At 41.3% G+C, this 18,518-nt stretch overlaps 2 protein-coding genes and 1 long non-coding RNA gene across 3 annotated transcripts; 2 read left to right on the top strand and 1 right to left on the bottom strand.

Moving 5' to 3' along the window:
* The first annotated feature begins 341 nt into the window (after positions 1 to 341).
* Positions 342 to 1,843, top strand: LOC122434996 (small proline-rich protein 2D-like). Its single transcript, XM_043458830.1, has 2 exons — positions 342 to 465; positions 1,188 to 1,843. Exon 2 carries the CDS (start codon positions 1,207 to 1,209, stop codon positions 1,450 to 1,452), a length of 246 nt encoding a protein of 81 aa, XP_043314765.1. The 5' UTR covers positions 342 to 465; positions 1,188 to 1,206; the 3' UTR covers positions 1,453 to 1,843.
* Positions 1,212 to 17,253, bottom strand: LOC122435029. Its single transcript, XR_006267562.1, has 2 exons — positions 17,159 to 17,253; positions 1,212 to 1,318 (listed from the first exon to the last, which is right to left on the bottom strand). It is a non-coding gene; the product is annotated as an uncharacterized LOC122435029 (long non-coding RNA).
* LOC122435000 (small proline-rich protein 2E-like) lies at positions 16,241 to 17,653 on the top strand. The gene is made up of 2 exons (XM_043458845.1): positions 16,241 to 16,325; positions 17,028 to 17,653. Exon 2 carries the CDS (start codon positions 17,047 to 17,049, stop codon positions 17,263 to 17,265), a length of 219 nt encoding a protein of 72 aa, XP_043314780.1. The 5' UTR covers positions 16,241 to 16,325; positions 17,028 to 17,046; the 3' UTR covers positions 17,266 to 17,653.
* The last annotated feature ends 865 nt before the right edge of the window (positions 17,654 to 18,518 follow it).

Genomic DNA, 18,518 nt, shown 5'->3' with positions numbered 1-18,518 from the left:
AGAGAAAGCTGTCACCAGGCAGCCAGGCCTTTTTCACCTCAGTATGTACAACAAAATGGCAACCAGTTCAAGTGGAACAAGATAGGAAGTTTTATAACTCAAGGAAGGTGAAAGATAGAAAAGAGCCATCTTCCTCAAACAAGAAGGGGAGCCTTTGAGTACAAGTTAGAGAATCTGCTAAATCCTCCCACTGCTGAAAATCCCTGAGAGTTAAGGCAGAGGCTCTGTGAGTCATGAGAACATAATCCAGTGAGGAGATCCTGGAGCAGGATGTTTCTTCTTTTCAGAGTCCCTGTCAAGCCACTTATGGATGGATTTGCATTTTGCTTGGGAAATGACTGAACCAGGCCAGTTTTGGCAGCTTCACTTCCCCTGGGTGGGGCAGTAAGCCCCAATAAAAAGGCCCTCTGCTGCACCACCACCATCCTCCTGCTACTCAAGTCCCGATTGATTTTGGAGAAACTGGTAAGCCTGATCCTTCAGTTCTACTTTGTTCTGGGGCTCCCAATGTTGAATTTATGCTGGAGAGAACAAATATGCTGTGTCCAAAGTTATGATCATGTATTTAATGCTACTTTGTTGATGGTTGATGGGAACTTGAAATTTAAACCCAATGATATATGGTATTTATTAAGTTTCTGGTACAGAGTTCAAATTCTCTTATTGAAATATAAAATAAATATGAAGTTTTTGACATGAAGAAGTAAGGACAAAAGTACTTTTCCTTTTTCTGTATATTTTGGTATCCCTCCACCCTGGTACAGACCCATTTATCTTAGAAGGTGTAGAGTCCTTGTATCCTTCCTGGTGACCCTTTGCTCTACAAAAGTCATCCTGTTTGGACTTCATGAGAGATAATGATGATGGAAATTGCTTGTGAGCTTACACAGAATTTTAGAACTTATGATGGGTTTTCTTAAAGATGCTATTTTCATAAAATCAAAGTAACAACTAAAAATATTGCTTCTTTCAAACAAAAAACAAATTTTGGAATAATTGAATGAGAGAAGGTTTTCTTCTAATTAAAAACTCTTTTAATGAGGGAGAAGTAAGAAATTTGTTAAAAGGAGGAGAAGAAATAAAGCATGTTAGAGACTAGAGAGATTCTCTCTGATGGTATTACATAAGCTCACTTTTCTCCCTGTAGCAGTTTCTTCTTTTGAACACTGCCATGTAATTTCTTTCAGATTCTGAGACTCCAGAAAGATGTCTTATCAGCAGCAGCAGTGCAAGCAGCCCTGCCAGCCACCTCCAGTAGTGTGCCCTCCCAAGTGCCCTGAGCCTTGCCCACCTCCAAAGTGTCCTGAGCCTTGCCCACCTCCAAAGTGCCCTGAGCCTTGCCCACCTCCAAAGTGCCCTGAGCCATGCCCACCTCCAAAGTGCCAGCAGAAATGCCCTCCTGTGCCACCTCCCCAACAATGCCAGCAGAAGTGCCCACCCAAAAGCAAGTAGAAGCATCAGCCTGTATCTGGATCAGGAAAGGATGAGGACAGCTGACTCACCTGGCTCCACAGCTCCACCTTCATCTTCCCTTTAAAGCCTATCACGGTTATAGAAGAAGCTTCTCCATCCTTCAGCCTGCAGTATGCCTGTGGTGATACCTAACAGCCACAGGTTTCCTTCCTGAGGCTGCTGTTCTGCTCTCCTCTGGGAGAACAGCTGAGAGAGCATCACAGAGCTTCAGATGGAAGAGCAGCAGCTTTTCTCCTGGGCACCATCAGAGGATTCTCACCCTCTCTTGGGTCTGTCTTTCACCTGGGCAGGGGTTTCTACCAGCTGGTCAGCTGTTGCTTATCCTCCTCCTCACGAATAAACTACAGTGCCTTTGTGTGTTGTCAAAAAATGTTTTCTTTCTTTTAAAACTGTTTTTAGCAATATCATATCGTCATCTTGTTGTGTGTCTATCTTTTCATGCCAAGGTTCAAGCTCTCACAATCAGCGGTGTCTAAATTTTGAGTCTTATCAAAGAATCAGTTGATTTTGGTTCAGTTGTTCAGTCGTGTCCGACTCTTTGCGACCCCATGAATCGCAGCACGCCAGGCCTCCCTGTCCATCACAAACTCCCGGAGTTTACTCAAACACATGTCCATTGAGTCGGTGATGCCATCAAGCCATCTCATCCTCTTTCATCCCCTTCTCCTCCTGCCCCCAGTCCCTCCCAGGATCAGGGTCTTTTCCAATGAATCAACTCTTTGCATGAGGTGGCCAAAGTATTGGAGTTTCAGCTTCAGTATCAGTCCTTCCAATGAACACCCAGGACTGATCTGCTTTAGGATGGACTGATTGGATCTCCTTGCAGTCCAAGGGACTCTCAAGAGTCTTCTCCAACACCACAGTTCAAAAGCATCAATTCTTCAGTGCTCAGCTTTTTTCACAGTCCAACTCTCACATCCATACATGACCACTGGAAAAATCATAGCCTTGACTAGGCAGACCTTTGTTGGCAAAGCAATGTCTCTGCTTTTTAATATGCTATCTAGGTTGGTCATAACTTCACTTTTACACAATTTCAATTCCATATTATTTGCTTAATTATCACTTGACTGTTTGAGGAGCAAAGCATTTACCTCTCCAGGTTTTCAGTCCCTTTAGTAAAATCTATGGAAAATTTTATTTTCACTGCAAACTTTTGAGGAATCAATATTCAATGAATGTGTATAATTTAGTTGGCACATGCCAGACTCATAAACAGCACTTGGAAGACAGCAGGTGGTCATTGTCTCCATCATTACCACCATCACCACCCCTGTTACCCTCACCACCATATTTATAGATAATAATTGACTCATCTAGCTCCACAGCTCCACCTTCATCTTCTCTTCAAAGCCTGTCATGAATACAGAGGAAGCTTCTCCATCCTTAAACCTGCAATATGCCTGTGGGGACTCCTGACAGCCAGAGGCTTCCTTCCTGAGGCTGCTACATCACTTGCCTCTGGGAAGACAGCTGAGAAAACTCAGTACTTCAGAGGGAAGAGCAGCAGCTCTCCTCCTGGGCACCATCAGAAGATCCTCTCCCTGTCTTCTGTGTCTGTCTGTCACCTGGGCAGGGCTTTCTACCAACTTGACAATTGTTACTTCTTCTCCACTTCCTGAATAAGCTACAATTCTCTTTTGTGATAGTAAAATTTTTTTTTCTATTAAAACCACGTACAACAATAGCATATTGTATTTGGGTTTATTGCTATCCTTCTTTGATCCTAAAGTTCTAGCTCCCACAATCAGTGTTATCTGAATTTTGAGTAATATCAGAGATCCTTCTGATCTTCCCTGATGGGTCAGTGGTAAAGAATCCACCTGCCAATGCAAGAGACATGGGTTCGATTCCTACTCCGGGAAGATCCCACGTTCCGTGGAGCAACTAAGCCCATGTGACACAAGTAGTGAGCCTCTGCTCTAGAGCCCAGAAACCGCAACTCCTGTGCCCACAAGCTGCAGCTACTGAAGTCCAAGCACCCTAGAGCCTGTGCTCCGCAACAAGAGAAGTCAGTTCAGTGTGAAGTCCGCACACCACAATGAGATAGCAGCCTGACTCATGGCAACTAGAGCAAAGCCCATGTACCAATGAAGACCCAGCATTGCCAAAATAAATTAATAAATCAATACACTGTTTAAAAAAGAAAGAAAGCTTTTTTTAAAAAAGATTATTGCTCTATAATTTAAAATCCATGTTAATTACTGCTTGACTAATTTGAGTAAAAAATTATTTCACTCCTCACAAAAAAAGTCCCTTTACTGAAATGGGGAAAACAGTATTACACTGCAAAATACCTGAGGCATAAACATTACACGATTGTGTGTACTTTATTTTGCACATGTTGGGGCACATAAATGGCACTGGGAAGACAGCAGGTCATCATTGTCTCCATCACCACCATCACCATCATCGCCTCACCACCATGCTTGCTCCAGCAGGGAGGTGAGACAGACGTAACTAGCAGAGCAACCAGGAAGATTCTTACACTCCATTGCCCCTTTATATTCTTGTTGTGCTTTTTCTTTCCTAATTTAACCTCATGTTTAATGTGATACTGAAAATAAAGGGCTTTTGGAATATAGTGGAGCATTCTGCATGAAATTACAGTAGCTCTGAAAACATGGGTAGTACAGAAAGATGGGAAACTTAAAGCATCCTTACCAGGTAAAGTTTTGCCGCCTTTCCATGCGTGCTACTTCCTCTTCTTACTCAAACAACTCATTAAACTCAGAGCCTTAAATATTTTTTCACATCTGAAATTCCTTCTCTGTTTTGACACCAACTTTGAAGAACATTGAGGTTTACAATGTTTATTTAGATTTACAAAGTCACTGTAGCTAGGCAACTTTTTTCTAATGTTTAGCTTACTAGTCAAGTAAGCTGTGAAAAAGGATATGTTCTTAACCAAACTATTCTTTATTTTACCTTTTTTTGTATATTTGAGTATAGCTGGTTAACAACGTGTAAATGGCCTAATTTCAATCATTTTTATAGTTGAGTAATATCTGTATGTAGGTCAAAAAACAACAGTTAGAATCAGACATGGAAAAACAGACAGGTTCCAAATTGGGAAAGGAGTATGTCAAGGCTGTATGGTGCTTATTTAACTTCTATGCAGAATATTTCATGCAAAATGCCATGCTGGATGAAGCACAAGCTGGAATCAAAATTGCTTCGAGAAATATCAATGACATCAGATATGCAGATGACACCACCCCTATGACAGAAAGTGAAAAGGAACTAAAGAGCCTTTTGATGAAAGTGACACAAAAGAGTGAAAAATCAGGCTTAAAACTCAATGTTCAAAAAATGAAGATCATGGCATCTGGTCCCATCACTTCATAGAAAATAGATATGGAAACAATAAGGACTTAATTTTGGGGGGCTCCAAAATCACTACAGATGGTGACTGCAGCCATGAAATTGAAAGGTGCTTGCTCCTTGGAAGAAAAGCTATGACAAATTTAGACAGCATGTCAAAAAGCAGTGACATTACTTTGCCAACTAAGGTCCATCTAGTCAAAGCTATGACTTTTCCAGCAGTTATGTATGGATGTGAGAGTTGGATGATAAAGAAAGCTGAGCACCAAAGAATTGATGCTTTTGAACTGTAGTGTTGGAGAAGACCTTTGAGAGTCCCTTGGACTACAAGGAGATCAAACCAGTCTATCCTAAAGGAAATCAGTCCTGAATATTCCTTTGAAGCACTGATGCTGAAGCTGAAACTCCAATCCTTTGACCACCTGATACAAAGAACTGACTCACTGGAAAAGACCCTGATGCTGGAAAGATTGAAGGCAAGAAGAGAAGGCAACAACAGAGGATGAGATGGTTGGATGGCATCACTGACTCAATGGACATGAGTTTGAGTTTGAGCAAGCTCTGGGAGTTGATGGACAGGGAAGCCTGGTGTGCTGCAGTCCATGGAGTCGATGCTGGGACAGACTGAAGGCAGGAGGAGAAGGGGACAACAGAGCATGAGTAGGTTGGATGGCGTCACTGACTCTATGGACATGAGTTTGAACAAGCTCCAAGAGTTCATGGACAGGGAATCCTGGCATGCTGCATGCAGTCAATGGGGTCGCAAAGAGTCAGTCACCACAGTGACTGAACTGAACTGAGTATTCCATTGTATATATGTACCTTGTCTTCTTTATCCATTCATCAACTGATGAACATTTAGGCTGCAGCAAAGTCCTGTGACGCAAAAACCATTATTGATTTCTCAGGGAATATGCCCAGTGGTGTGCTTTCTGGATCATATAGTAACTCTATTTTCAGTTTTTTGAGGAACCTCCATATCATTCTCCACAGTGGCTTCATCAGTTAACATTCTTACCAACTGGAGTGGGTTGCTATTCTCTTCTTCAGAGGATCTTCCCTACACAGGGATCAAACCTGGGTTTTGTGCACTACAGGCAGATTTTTTACCATCTGAGCCATCAGGGAAACCACAACAATGCCTGAGGGTTCCTTTTTCTCCACACCCGTCGGGCATTTATTGTTTGTAAATTTTTTTGATGATGACCATCCCCACCAGGATGTATATTGTCACCCTGCTTATTTGACGTATATGCAGAGTACATCATGAGAAACCCTGAGCTGGAAGAAGCACTAGCTGGAATCAAGATTGCTGGGAGAAATATCAATAACCTCAGATATGCAGATGACACCACTCTTATGGCAGAAAGTGAAGAGGAACTAAAGACCTCTATGAAAGTGAAAGAGGAGAGTGAAAAAGTTGGCTTAAAGCTCAACATTCAGAAAACAAACATCATGGCATCCGGTCCCATCACTTCATGGGAAATAGATGGGGAAACAGTGGAAACAGTGTCAGACTGTTTTTGGGGGGGCTCCAAAATCACTGCAGATGGTGATTGCAGCCATGAAATTAAAAGAGGCTTACTCCTCGGAAGGAAAGTTATGACCAACCCAGATAGCATATTTTAAAGAAGAGACATTACATTGCCAACAAATGTCCATCTGGTCAAGGCTGTGGTTTTTCCAGTGGTCATGCACTGATGTGAGAGTTGGACTGTGAAAAAAGCTGAGCACTGAAGAGTTGATGCCTTTGAACTGTGGTGTTAGAGAAGACTCTTGAGAGTCCTTTGGGCTGCAGGGAGATTCCAACCCATCCATCCTAAAGAAGATCAGTCCTGGGTTTTCATTGGAAGGACTGATGCTGAAGCTGAAATTCTAATACTTTGGCCACCTCATGCAAAGAGTTGACTCATTGGAAAAGACCCTGATGCTGGGAGGGATTGGGGGCAGGAGGAGAAGGGGACGGCAGAGGATGAGATGTCTGGATGGCATCACCAACTCGATGGACATGAGTTTGAGTAAGTTCTGGGAGTTGGTAGTGGACAGGGAGGCCTGGCTTGCTGCGATTCATGGGGTCACAAAGAGTCGGACATGACTGAGGGACTGAACTGAACTGAATCTGACCAGTGTGAGGTGATACCTCGTTGTAGTTTTGATTTGCATTTCTCTAATAATTAATAATATTGAGCATCTATCCATGTGGCTCTTGGCCATATATATGTCTTTGGAGAAATGTCTATTTATGTTTTGTACCCATTTTTTTTGCTTGTGTTGCTTGTTTTTTTTTTTTTAATATCAAGCTTCATAAGCTGTTTGCTTATTTTTTGGACATTAACCTCCTATCAGTTGCTTTATTTAAAAAGATTTTCTTCTAATCTGAGGGTTCTCCTGTTGTGGTTTCCTTTGTGGTGCAAAAACCTTTACGGTTAATTAGCTCTCATTTGTTTAGTTTTGTTTTTATTCTTGTTTCTCTAGGAGGTGGTTCAAAAAAGACCTTGCTGTAATTTATGCCACAGAGTGTTCTTCCTGTGTTTTCCTCTAAGAGTTTTGTAGTGTCTGGTGTTATATTTAGGCCTTTATTCCATTTTTAGTTTATTTTAGGCTTTGGTGTTAGGGAATATTCTAATTTCATTTTTCTACATATAATTGTCTAGTTTTCACAGCACCGCTCACTGATGAGACTGTGTTTTCTCCATTGTATATTCTTGCCTTCTTGTCATAATTTAGGAGACCATAGTTGCATGGGTTTAATTTCTGAACTTTCCATCCTGTTCCATTCATCTGTATTTCAGTTTTTATGCCAGTACCATACTGTTTTGATGACTGTAACTTCATACTATATTCTTATGTCAGGAAGCCTGATTCCTCAAGCTCCATTTTTTTTTTTCCTCAAGATTCCTTTGGCTGCTTGCGGTTTGTTGTGTTTCCAAACAAATTGCAAATTTGTTCTTCTAATTCTGTGAAAAATGCCATTGGTGATTTGATAAGGATTACACTTAATCTGTTGATTGCTTCAGGTACTATAGTCATTTCACAATACTGAGTCTCCTAATTCATGAACATTGTATATCTCTCCATCTGGCTGTGTCCTGTTTGATTTCTTTCATTGGTGTCTTATAGTTTCCTGAGTATAGATCTTTTACCTCAGTAGGTAGCTTTAGCCCTTAGTATTTTATTATTTTTGTTGCAGTGGTAAATGTAATTATTACCTTAATTTCTCTTTCTGATCTTTCATAGCTAATATATAGAAATGCAAGGAATTTCTGTGCATTAATTTTGTATCCTGCAACTTTACCAGATTCATTGATTAGCCCTAGTAGTTTTCTTGTAACCTCTTTACAATTTCCTATGTATAGTATCATGTCATCTGCAAGCAGTGACAGTTTTACTTCTTCTCTTCCAGTTTAGATTTCTTTTTATTTATTTTTCTACTCTGAATAACATGACTAGGACTTCGAAAACTATGTTGACTAATAGTGGTGAGTGTGGACATCCCTGTCTTGATCCTGATCTTAGAGGAAGTGCTCTCAGTTTTTCACTATTGAAAATTATATTTGCTGTGAGTTTGTCGTTTTCACCTTTTCCTTTGAGGTAGGTTCCCTCTACTTACCCACTTTCTGGAGAATTTTTAATCATGAATGAGTGTTGAATTTTGTCAAAAGATTTTTCTGTATCTATTGAGATGATCATATGGTTTTTATTCTTCAGTTTTTTGGTGTTGTGTATCATACTGATTGATTAGGAGATAGCAAAAAATCTTTCCATCCTTGAGATAAATTTCACTTGATCATGGTGTGTGTTCCTTTTACTGTGTTACTGGTTTCTGCCTGCTAGTATTTTGTTGAGGACTTTTGTGTCTATGTATATTAGTGATTTTGACCTCTATTTTTCTCTTTTTGGGGTCTTTTGTGTTTCCATACTAGTTTTTATATCAGGGTGATCTTAGTCTCATATAAAGAGCTTGGGAATGTTCCTCTCTCTGCAATTTTTGGAAGAGCTTGAGAAGGATAGGTGTAACCTCTTCTCTAAATGTTTGATAGAACTTGCCTGTGAGGCCATCTGGTCCTGGACATTTGTTTGTTGGAAGATTTTTAATCACAGTTTCTGTTTCAGCCCTTGTGAGTGGTCTATTCATATTTTCTATTTGTTTCTGGTTCAGTCATGAGAAGTTGCACTTTTCTAAGTATTTATCCATTTCTTCCAGGTTGTCCATTTTATTGCCATATCATTGCTTGTAATAGTCTCTTGTAATCTTTTGTATTTCTATGGTGTCAATTGTAACTTCTCCTTTTTCCTTTCTAATTTTATTGATTTGAGTCTTCTCCATTTTTTTCTTGATGAGTCTAGCTAAATATTTATCAATTGTGTTTATCTTCACAAAGAACCACCTTTTAGCTTCATTAATCTTTGCTATTGTTTTCTTTGTTTCTATCTCTGATCTTCATGATTCCTTTTCATAATGTTCAGGGGGTTCTCAAAGCAAGAATGTTGGTGGTTTACCATTCCCTTCTCCAGTGACCACATTCTGTCGGAACTCTCCACCATCTCTGTCTTCGGCGGCACTTCATGGCATGGCTCATAGTTTCATTGAGTTAAATGAGGCTGTGATCCATGTGATCAGTTTGCTTAGTTTTCTGTGATTGTGGTTTTCATTCTGTCTACCCTTGATGGAAGAGGATACAAGGCTTGTGGAAGCTTCCTGATGGGAGGGACTGGCTGTGGAGAATCTGGTTCTTGCTCTAGTGGCCATGCTCAGTGCATCTTTAATCCAACCTTCTGCTGATGGATGGGGCTCTGTTCCCTCCCTGTAGTTTGACCAGAGGTTAACCTACGGTAAGGGTAATGGCAGTAATTCCGACTGCCATAAAGAAGCAAGAGAATTTCAGAAGAAATAAATAATTTCTGTGTTTTGACTACCCTAAAACATTTGACTGTGTGGATATCAACAAAGTGTGGAAAACTCATAGAGATATGGGAATACCAGATGGGAATACCACCATACCTGCCTCCTGAGAAATCTGTATGCAGATCAAGAGGCAATAGTTAGAACCAGACATGGAACAAAGTTTAGTTCAGTTAAGTTCAGTCACTCAGTCATGTCCAATTCTTTGCGACCCCATGGACTGCAGCACACCTAGCTTCCCTGTCCTGAGGTTGCTCAAACTCACATCCTTCAAATTGGTGATGCCATCCAACCAGCTCATCCTCTGTCATCCCTTCTCCTCCTGCCTTCAATCTTTCCCAGCATCAGAGTCTTTTCAAAGGAGTCTGTTCTTCGCATCAGTTGGCCAAAGTATTGAAGTGACAGCTTCATCATCAGTAGTCCCAATGAATCCTCAGGCCTGATTTCCTTTAGGATGCACTGTTTTGATCTCCTTGCAGTTTGAGGGACTCTCAATAGTCTTCAACACCATAGTTCAAAAGCATCAAATTTTCAGTGCTCAGCTTTCTTTATAATCCAACACTCACATCCACACATGACTGTTGGAAAAACCATATCTTTGACTTGATGGACTTTTGTTGGCAAAGTAATGTCTCTGCTTTTTAATATGCTCTCTAGGTTGAAAAAACAGACCAGTTCAAAATCTGGAAAGGAGGAAGTCAAGGCTGTATATTGTCCCGCTGCTTATTTAAATTATATGCAGAGTAAATCATGAGAAATGCTGGGCTGGATGAAGCACAAGCTGGAATCAAAATTGCTGTTGGGAAAGTCAATAACCTCAGGTATTCAGATGATACCACCCTTCTAGAAGAAAGTGAAGAGGAATCAAAGAGCCTCTTGATGAAGTGAAAGAGAAGATTGAAAAAGCTGGCTTAAAACTCAGCATTCAAAAAACTAAAATCATGGCATTTGGTCCATCACTTCATGGCAGATAGATGGGGAAACAATGGACACTGAATTCTGAATACTCAGAATTCTTTATCAGATAAATTGCCTGTTTTTCTTCATTTGTTTGGTCTTCTGGGATTTTACTTTGCTTCTCCATCTGCAACATATTTCTCTGTCATTTCATTTTGTCTATCTTACTGTTTTTATGGTCTCCTTTTCACAGGTGGCAGGGTTGTAGTTCTGTTTGCTTCTGTTGTCTGTCTCCTGGTAGGTGAAATTGGTCCAGGGGCTTGTGTAAGCTTCCTGGTGGGAGGGCTTAGTGTCTGCACTCTGGTGATGGGAACTGAGTCTTTTCCCTCTGATGAGCAGGGGTTGTTTGGGATGTCTGTGAGCCTAGAATTACTAGGCAGCCTATCTACTGATGGGTGGGGTTGTATTTCTGTCTTGCTGCTAGTTTGGCATGGAGTCTATAGGCACTGGAGTCTACAGGCAGTTGGATGGAGTGAGGGCTTGGTGTTGAAATACACACTTCCTGGATAGCACATGCAAATTAATATTCTATGGACCCGGGTTCTCTGGCAGTACAGCATCCTGGACTCAGTGCTCCCACCACAGAGGGACAGAGGTCTGATTCCTGCTGGAGACCAAGAGTCCACAAGCCACAACTGTGGCCAGAGAAAAGAAGAAAAATAAATAAAAGGAAATGAAAACAAGCAAAACCCAAGACAAATAGTAAAAATATAAACAGGCAGCAAGAAAAACAAAATACAGTCACACACATACAAAGAAAACAGACACACCAAATCCAACACAAATGATAGCAACAAAACCAAACTTACAGATACAAAGATCCAGAGAGAATAGACAAAAAAGGAAACAAGCCAAACAAGATAACAAACAAAAGAACTCAAAAATGAGGCTAATAAATATAGGCTAAGCTAACGAACAGTGAAAAATAAATCAAACAAGAGAAAACAATCTAAAAAAATGGAAAGAAAGCATAAAGAAAACACATAAAAACAATAAAAAATAAAAGATAATAAAAACAACAACTGAACAAAATGAAACAAAGCAAAATAGAACAATAGTAATAAAAACATTTTCCTGGAGCTTCCTCTGTCAGTGCTGTTGCTTCTACAGGGAGCCAGAGCCAACCCCTGCCTCTCCAAATTGCCTTCCAAAACTTCTAAGTAAGTCTCTGGATCTGCTTGTGGGCACTGCAGAACCAGCTCAGACTGTGACCTGCCCCAACTCCCATGTGTACTTGCCCCCAAAGTTCACTGCTGCTAAAGCTGGACCAGCCTCAGTGGTAACAGTCATTATCTATTCAGATATTCCACAGACACAGGAATTACCAAGCTGATCACAGGGATTTAACCCACAGCTTGTGGAGCTGCATGGAGTGATTTCTGCTCCTCTTCTTCAGTTACACCGCCCCTGGGGTTCAGCTTTGGTTTGGTCCCCACTTGTGTGTGTGTGTGTGTGTCTGTGCACGCCACCCTCAGACATCTGTTCCCCACCCAGATGAGAGAGAAAATAGTGTCTGAGTGGCACACACTTACTTACTCAGACCAGCTTCAACAATTGGAGTGTGCACAAATTGCCTGTGGTGATGTAGACCAGCAGGCAGTTGCAACAGATGGGGGCACACTTGCACTGGTGGGAATCCCTCCCAGTGCCCAGAGAGGCAGGGGCTGGTATGTGGTGTGGGGACTGTAATGACCCTACCCTTTGCATGCTACTTAACAATGGTGCCTCGTTTCCTGGGCAGAACACACTTCCTCCAGTTGGCATTCCCAGCCTCAGATCCCCTAGCTCCTGTCCTGTCTGTTGTATCTGTGATCCTCTCCCAGGATCCACTCTCTTAACCCCACACTTTAGCATTCAGCCCCTGCCAGCTCAAAGGCTCTCAGAGCTAATTCTGAATCTGGCTTTAAGAGGGGCAGTGGTCCTCAGGACCACTGAGCCTACTTGTGTAGAAGAGGCCTTGGCTTGAGAGATGGGCAAGATGACTCAAGGGGAGCCCCTTCAATTGCCTGTGAAGGCCAAGGAAGTTGGCCAGTGGGAAAGGGGTTATGATGGCAGCCCTGCCCCTTGCATGCCACTCAACAATGACACCTAGCTTCTGTGGTGTCCCAGGCTTTATCTGCAAACTTTCTCGGCTGTAGAACTCCTTACTCCTGCCCCTTCAGGCTGTCTTTTCACAGCCAACAACTGTTCCCTCCCTGAATCTTCACTCCAAACCCCATGTTCCAGCACCCAGCCCCACTCTGCAACAGGAGACACATAATTCAGGCTAGGATGAGCAGGGCTGTGGCACACACCATGCATGCAGCTCTTAGTCTTACCTTTCACAGACCATCCTCTGCTTTGATCCCCTGAAGGCTCATTTCTGTCCCAGCTGATTCCCCCACTGTGATGGGCTTTTCCTCTCCATCTTCAGCTTCCTGTCAGGGTTGCTGGTCCCTGTTTTGATTCCTCTTTCTGTTTTACTTTTTTCATTTTGCCTAATTATGAGTGTATTTTTCTTGTCCTTTTAGGTTTCCAAAGACTTCCAGTAATATTCACCAAGTTTTCTGTTGAAAATTATTAAGTTTGGAGATGTATACTTGAAATATATATGTGAGGAAGGACGAGTTTAACATCCTCCTATTCTACCAGTTTGAGTTCTCCTCTTTATTATAATATTTAAAAATATATGGTATTCAGTGGAGATGCTGCTGAGCTAAAGGAAAATATTACGTCCTGACTTCTGGAACATGCATACCTGGTGACTGTTACAGAGCTTTCAAGTGTTTCCTCTTTCTCTTCCTCTTCATTCTTCTCCTCTTTTTCCCGTCCTATTTATATAACTACATTCTTGAAAAGCTTCCTGATTATTTGACCAAGACAAGTTAGTAGGTCAATTATTCCACTGATTGCAGGAAGAAATAAGAAAGATATGAAAAGACTATTACTAAATGCTTTGCCAACACCTCAGTGTATTAAATTGGGCAGTTAAGACATATATTAATACATTAGGAAGTGAAGAGTGATATGGCAGGATGAGAGGTCTGAAGGGTTGAAGGAGAAGTTAGAGAATAAACATTAAAAACATTTAAAGAAAGAAAGTGTGTACTCGCTCAGTCCTGCCCGACTCTTTGCGACCCTGTGGACTGTAGCCCACCTGGCTCCTCTGTCCATGGGATTCTCCAAAACCACACTCTTTTAAAGATATAAAGCATGTTGGGATGGAGTAGAAGAAAACAAACTCATCAGATATACCCTAAGCATGTATTTAACTATTTCAGACGTTTGGTTCTCTGATCCTCATTCCCTTCCCAAACCTACTCTCAATCACTTGTATGTGGTGGTGTGAGTCTTAAATAGTATATTACATTCATTTTTGCTTCTATGCAATTTAAACCTGATATTTACTATTAGAATAAAAATGATGTATTTCCTGGTAAAGTAATCCTCAGCACGAGTCAGCATGCTAGGGTACTGTAGGGTTATGGTGAAAGGGGACATCCTGATTCCATTAACTGTGTTCCCACATTCTATAGTAATATAAAGTCAGCATTGTAACTTTACTCCTAAACCAGACATGATTCCTCACCAGCAACAGCCTATTATGAAAATCTTCAGTGCCCAAGAGGATAGTACAGAAAAGAGGATAGTTCAGCTCCAGGCCTGAACAGAGGAACTGTAGAAGAATTATTGAGAGCTAAATCTCTGACAAGGAATAATGAAATATTTTGCCAAGGTTGGAGAACATGCTAGGGCATTCTCTCTTGAACTTCAGTTATTCTCTAAAAATTTATTATATTTGTCATATTTACACTTCACATGTATCATGTAATATTTACATTTTTACTTTAATCACTTTACCCAATCTTCTTGAATTTTTAATTTGATTGAACTTAGGAAATGATGTATATGAAATGGCAGATGAAATTTTCAAATTATAATATAATGCATGTTATACATATATTTTATATGAGAGAGTGACAAACACAGGGAGAAACAGGAAAGAGAAAGGATGAGATATTATAAAGGCTGGCAAATTCAAAATTTGTGGAACTGAAAACCTGTGGAAGGCTATCATGCAAGAAGATTATTTCTTATCCAAGAAAGGCTTAGACTATTGGTCTAACCAGGCCTTCAATGGATGAAAGACTACCCATCTTATAGAGGGCACCTCCTTGACCCAAACCACTGACTTATATATTAAAAGGTGGAAGTCTGTTACTAAGTTGTGTCCGACTCTTTGTGACCCCCTGGAATGTAGCCCTCTCTCTGTGGGATTCTCCAGGCAAGAATACTTGAGTTGGTTTCAATTTCCTTATCCAGGGGATTTTCCTGATCCAGTGACCAAACTGGCATCTCCTGCCTGTTAGGCAGATACGTCACCAGTGAGCCACCAGGGAAGCCCTTCCATTGAAAAACATCCTTAAAGAAACACATGGAATTTGACAAAATATCTGGGCACCCTGTGCCATTCAAGATGACTCATAAATTAACCATGCTTCCTTCTAGAACACTGACAAATTATCTGAAGGAAGTGACCAGGAAAGAGGTTTCTTTAACATATATTCCCTGTAACCAGTAATGGTAAATCTGAAAAATTGGTTTAAATTACAGTGAAATTCTTATCAATGATTGAGAAATTGTATATGAATGGCAATTAACTTCAATGATTGAATGGCTCATAATGATTTCACTTTCATTAAAAAATAGTTGTTTTACGGCATTACTTCCCAGATTGGGCCTTTCAATATTTCAAAGGGGAAGGACTTCAGAAAATTTGAACAATGCTCTGAGCTTCTTTCATAGAGTGAAGTAGTACAAAGAGGACAGTTGGGAGAAATTATGTAGAAGTAGGTGGTACGTCATGTTGGGGAGTTATGTGCAAAAAGCTTGCTTTCTGTTGTTGGCCTAGTCGGGGCTGCGGCCAAAACTAAATTAGAGTAGATGATGCTAAACTAGTGAATTCCCTGGGACCCAAGGTGAAACAGATTTCTAAAGGCTGCAATAAACAGCTTGATGTCTTTTATCTGAGGGAGAAAAGCAGTGAAAGGAGGATCCTAGAGGGCACCACTTTACTGAACATATCTAAGTATTATGATGGGAAGGCTGGAGAGATGATCTGCAACCTGCCCTCAGTCCAGTTTAGAAGAAGAAAGGAGACAGATTAGCAGGTCATGGATCAAAGGGAAAAGCATTATAAGAAGGACTTGAGGTAAAGAAAAAGGTGTCACTAGATAGCCAGGCTCTTTTCAACCCAGTATGTACAACAAAATGGCACCCAGTTCAAGTGGAACAAGACAGGCACTTTTATAATTCATAGAAGGTGAAAGGTATCAAGGAGGAATCTTCCCCAATCAAAAAGGGGAGGCTTTGACTCCTAGTTAAAGAACCCTCCCAAATTCTCCCACTGCCATATACCTCTGAAACTGAGAGCTTAAGACAAGGATGCTGTGGTCATGGGAAGATAATCCAGGGAGGAGATCCTGGAGCAGGACATTTCCTCCTTCTGGAGTCCTTGTCAAGCCGCTTATGGATGGATTTGCATTTTGGTTGGGAAATGACTGAACCAGGCCTGTTTTGGCAGCTCTGCTTCCTCCTGGGTGGGGCAGCTAGTCCCTATAAAAAGGCCCTCTGCTGCATCACTGCCATCCTCCTGCTACTCAAGTCCAGATAGATTTTGGAGAACCTGGTGAGTCTGATTCTTCAGTTCAACTCTATTCTTGGGCTCTCTACTTATGAATTAATTCTGGCTATAGCAAATTTGGTGTGTCCAAAGTTATTGTCATGACTTTAATACTCCTTAGTGGATGGGAGTTTGGAATTTGAAAACAGTGATATGGAGTATTTATTAAGTTCCTGTTACAGAGTTTGAATTCCTTTACTGAAGAGATTTTTTAAAAATCTGTGACAAGAGGCAAGGAACGAAGTATTTTTCCTCTTTCTGTATCTTTCTTGTGTCCTTCTGCTGTTATTGAAGAATCAATTATCTTAGAAGGTATGGGGCCTTGTATCCTTCCTGGTGATCATTTGCTCTGTACCCAAGTTATACTTCTGGGAATTCATGATAGGTAATGATGATGAGAATTGCTTGTGAGCTTAGATTTTGGAATATGATGGCCTTTATTGAAGATGCTCTTTTCAGAAAAAAAAGGAAAACAGAACAACATTGATTGGTTTTTTGAAAAGTTGTATGTAAAAAGATTTTCTCTGAGCCAATAATACAATTTGTTAAAGAGAGAGAGAGAGACCAGAAGTTCATTGGAAGGGATTAAAGAGATCAAAGCACATTCTTAGGGACTGCAAAGATTCTATCCTATGTTATTAAACAAGCTCAGACTTTTCTCCCTGTAGCAGTTCCTTCTTGTGAACACTGTCATGTAATTTCTTCCAGATTCTGAGACTCCAGAAAGATGTCTTATCAGCAGCAGCAGTGCAAGCAGCCCTGCCAGCCACCTCCAGTAGTGTGCCCTCCCAAGTGCCCTGAGCCTTGCCCACCTCCAAAGTGTCCTGAGCCTTGCCCACCTCCAAAGTGCCCTGAGCCATGCCCACCTCCTCAGTGCCAGCAGAAATGCCCTCCCGTGCCACCTCCCCAACAATGCCAGCAGAAGTGCCCACCCAAAAGCAAGTAGAAGCATCAGCTTGTATCTGGATCAGGAAAGGATGAGGACAGCTGACTCACCTGGCTCCACAGCTCCACCTTCATCTTCCCTTTAAAGTCCATCATGGATATAGAAGAAGCTTCTCCTTCCTTCAGCCTGCAGTATGCCTGTGGTGATACCTGACAACCAGAGGTTTCCTTCCTGAGGCTGCTGTTCTGCTCTCCTCTGGGAGGACAGCTGGGAAAGCATCACAGAGCTTCAGATGGAAGAGCAGCAGCTTTTCTCCTGGGCATCATCAGAGGATTCTCTCCCTCTCTTGGGTCTGTCTTTCACCTGGGCAGGGGTTTCTACCAGCTGGTCAACTGTTGCTTATCCTCCTCAACGAATAAAGTTCAGTTCCTTTGTGTGATGGCAAAAATGTTTTCTTTCTTTTAAAACTGTTTTTAGTAATACCATATCATCATCTTGTTTTGTTTCTATCCTTTGATGCCAAGGTTCAAGCTCTCACCATCAGTGCTGTCTGAATTTTGAGTCTTAACAAAGAATACTTCTACACAATTTCAATTCCATCTTATTTCCTTAATTATCACTTGACAGTTTGAGGAACTAAATATTTACCTCTCCAGGTTTTCATTCTCTTTAGTAAAGTGTAGGGAAAATTGTATTTTCATTTCAAACTTCTGAGGAATCAATATTCAAGTAATGTGTATAATTTAGTTGGCACATGCCAGACTCATAAACAGCACTTGGAAGACAGCAGGTCATCATTGTCTCCATCATCACCACCATCACCACCCCTGTTACCCTCACCACCATATTTGTAGCTGACTCATCTAGCTCCACAGCTCCACCTTCATCTTCTCTTCAAAGCCTATCATGAATACAGAGGAAGCTTCTCCATCCTTCAGTCTGTAATATGCCTGTGGGGGCTCCTGACAGCCAGAGGCTTCCTTCCTGAGGCTGCTACACCACTTGCCTCTGGGAAGACAGCTGAGAAAACTCAGTGCTTCAGAGGGAAGAGCAGCAGCGCTCCTCCGGGGCACCATCAGAAGATCCTCTCCCTGTCTTCTGTGTCATCTGTCACATGAGCAGGAATTGCTACCAACTCGACAACTGTTACTTCTTCTCCACTTCCTGAATAAACTACAATTCTCTTTTGTGATAACAATGTTTGTTTGTTTGTTTGTTTCTATTAAAAGCACTTATAGTGATGGCATCTTTTCTTTGGTTTTATGGCTATCCTTCTTTGATCATAAATTCCAGCTCCCACAATCAGTGTTGTC

The sequence above is a fragment of the Cervus canadensis genome, chromosome 2 (assembly GCF_019320065.1).
Source record: "Cervus canadensis isolate Bull #8, Minnesota chromosome 2, ASM1932006v1, whole genome shotgun sequence".
Taxonomy (NCBI): domain Eukaryota; kingdom Metazoa; phylum Chordata; class Mammalia; order Artiodactyla; family Cervidae; genus Cervus; species Cervus canadensis.
The sequence above is the reverse complement of the archived record's forward strand: the minus strand, read 5'-3'. Positions and strand labels throughout refer to the sequence as shown.

What these genes read in the sequence shown, in the direction of transcription:
- LOC122434996 (XM_043458830.1), top strand. Translation starts at nt 1,207, where the DNA reads ATGTCTTATCAGCAGCAGCAGTGCAAGCAGCCCTGCCAGCCACCTCCA.
- LOC122435000 (XM_043458845.1), top strand. Translation starts at nt 17,047, where the DNA reads ATGTCTTATCAGCAGCAGCAGTGCAAGCAGCCCTGCCAGCCACCTCCA.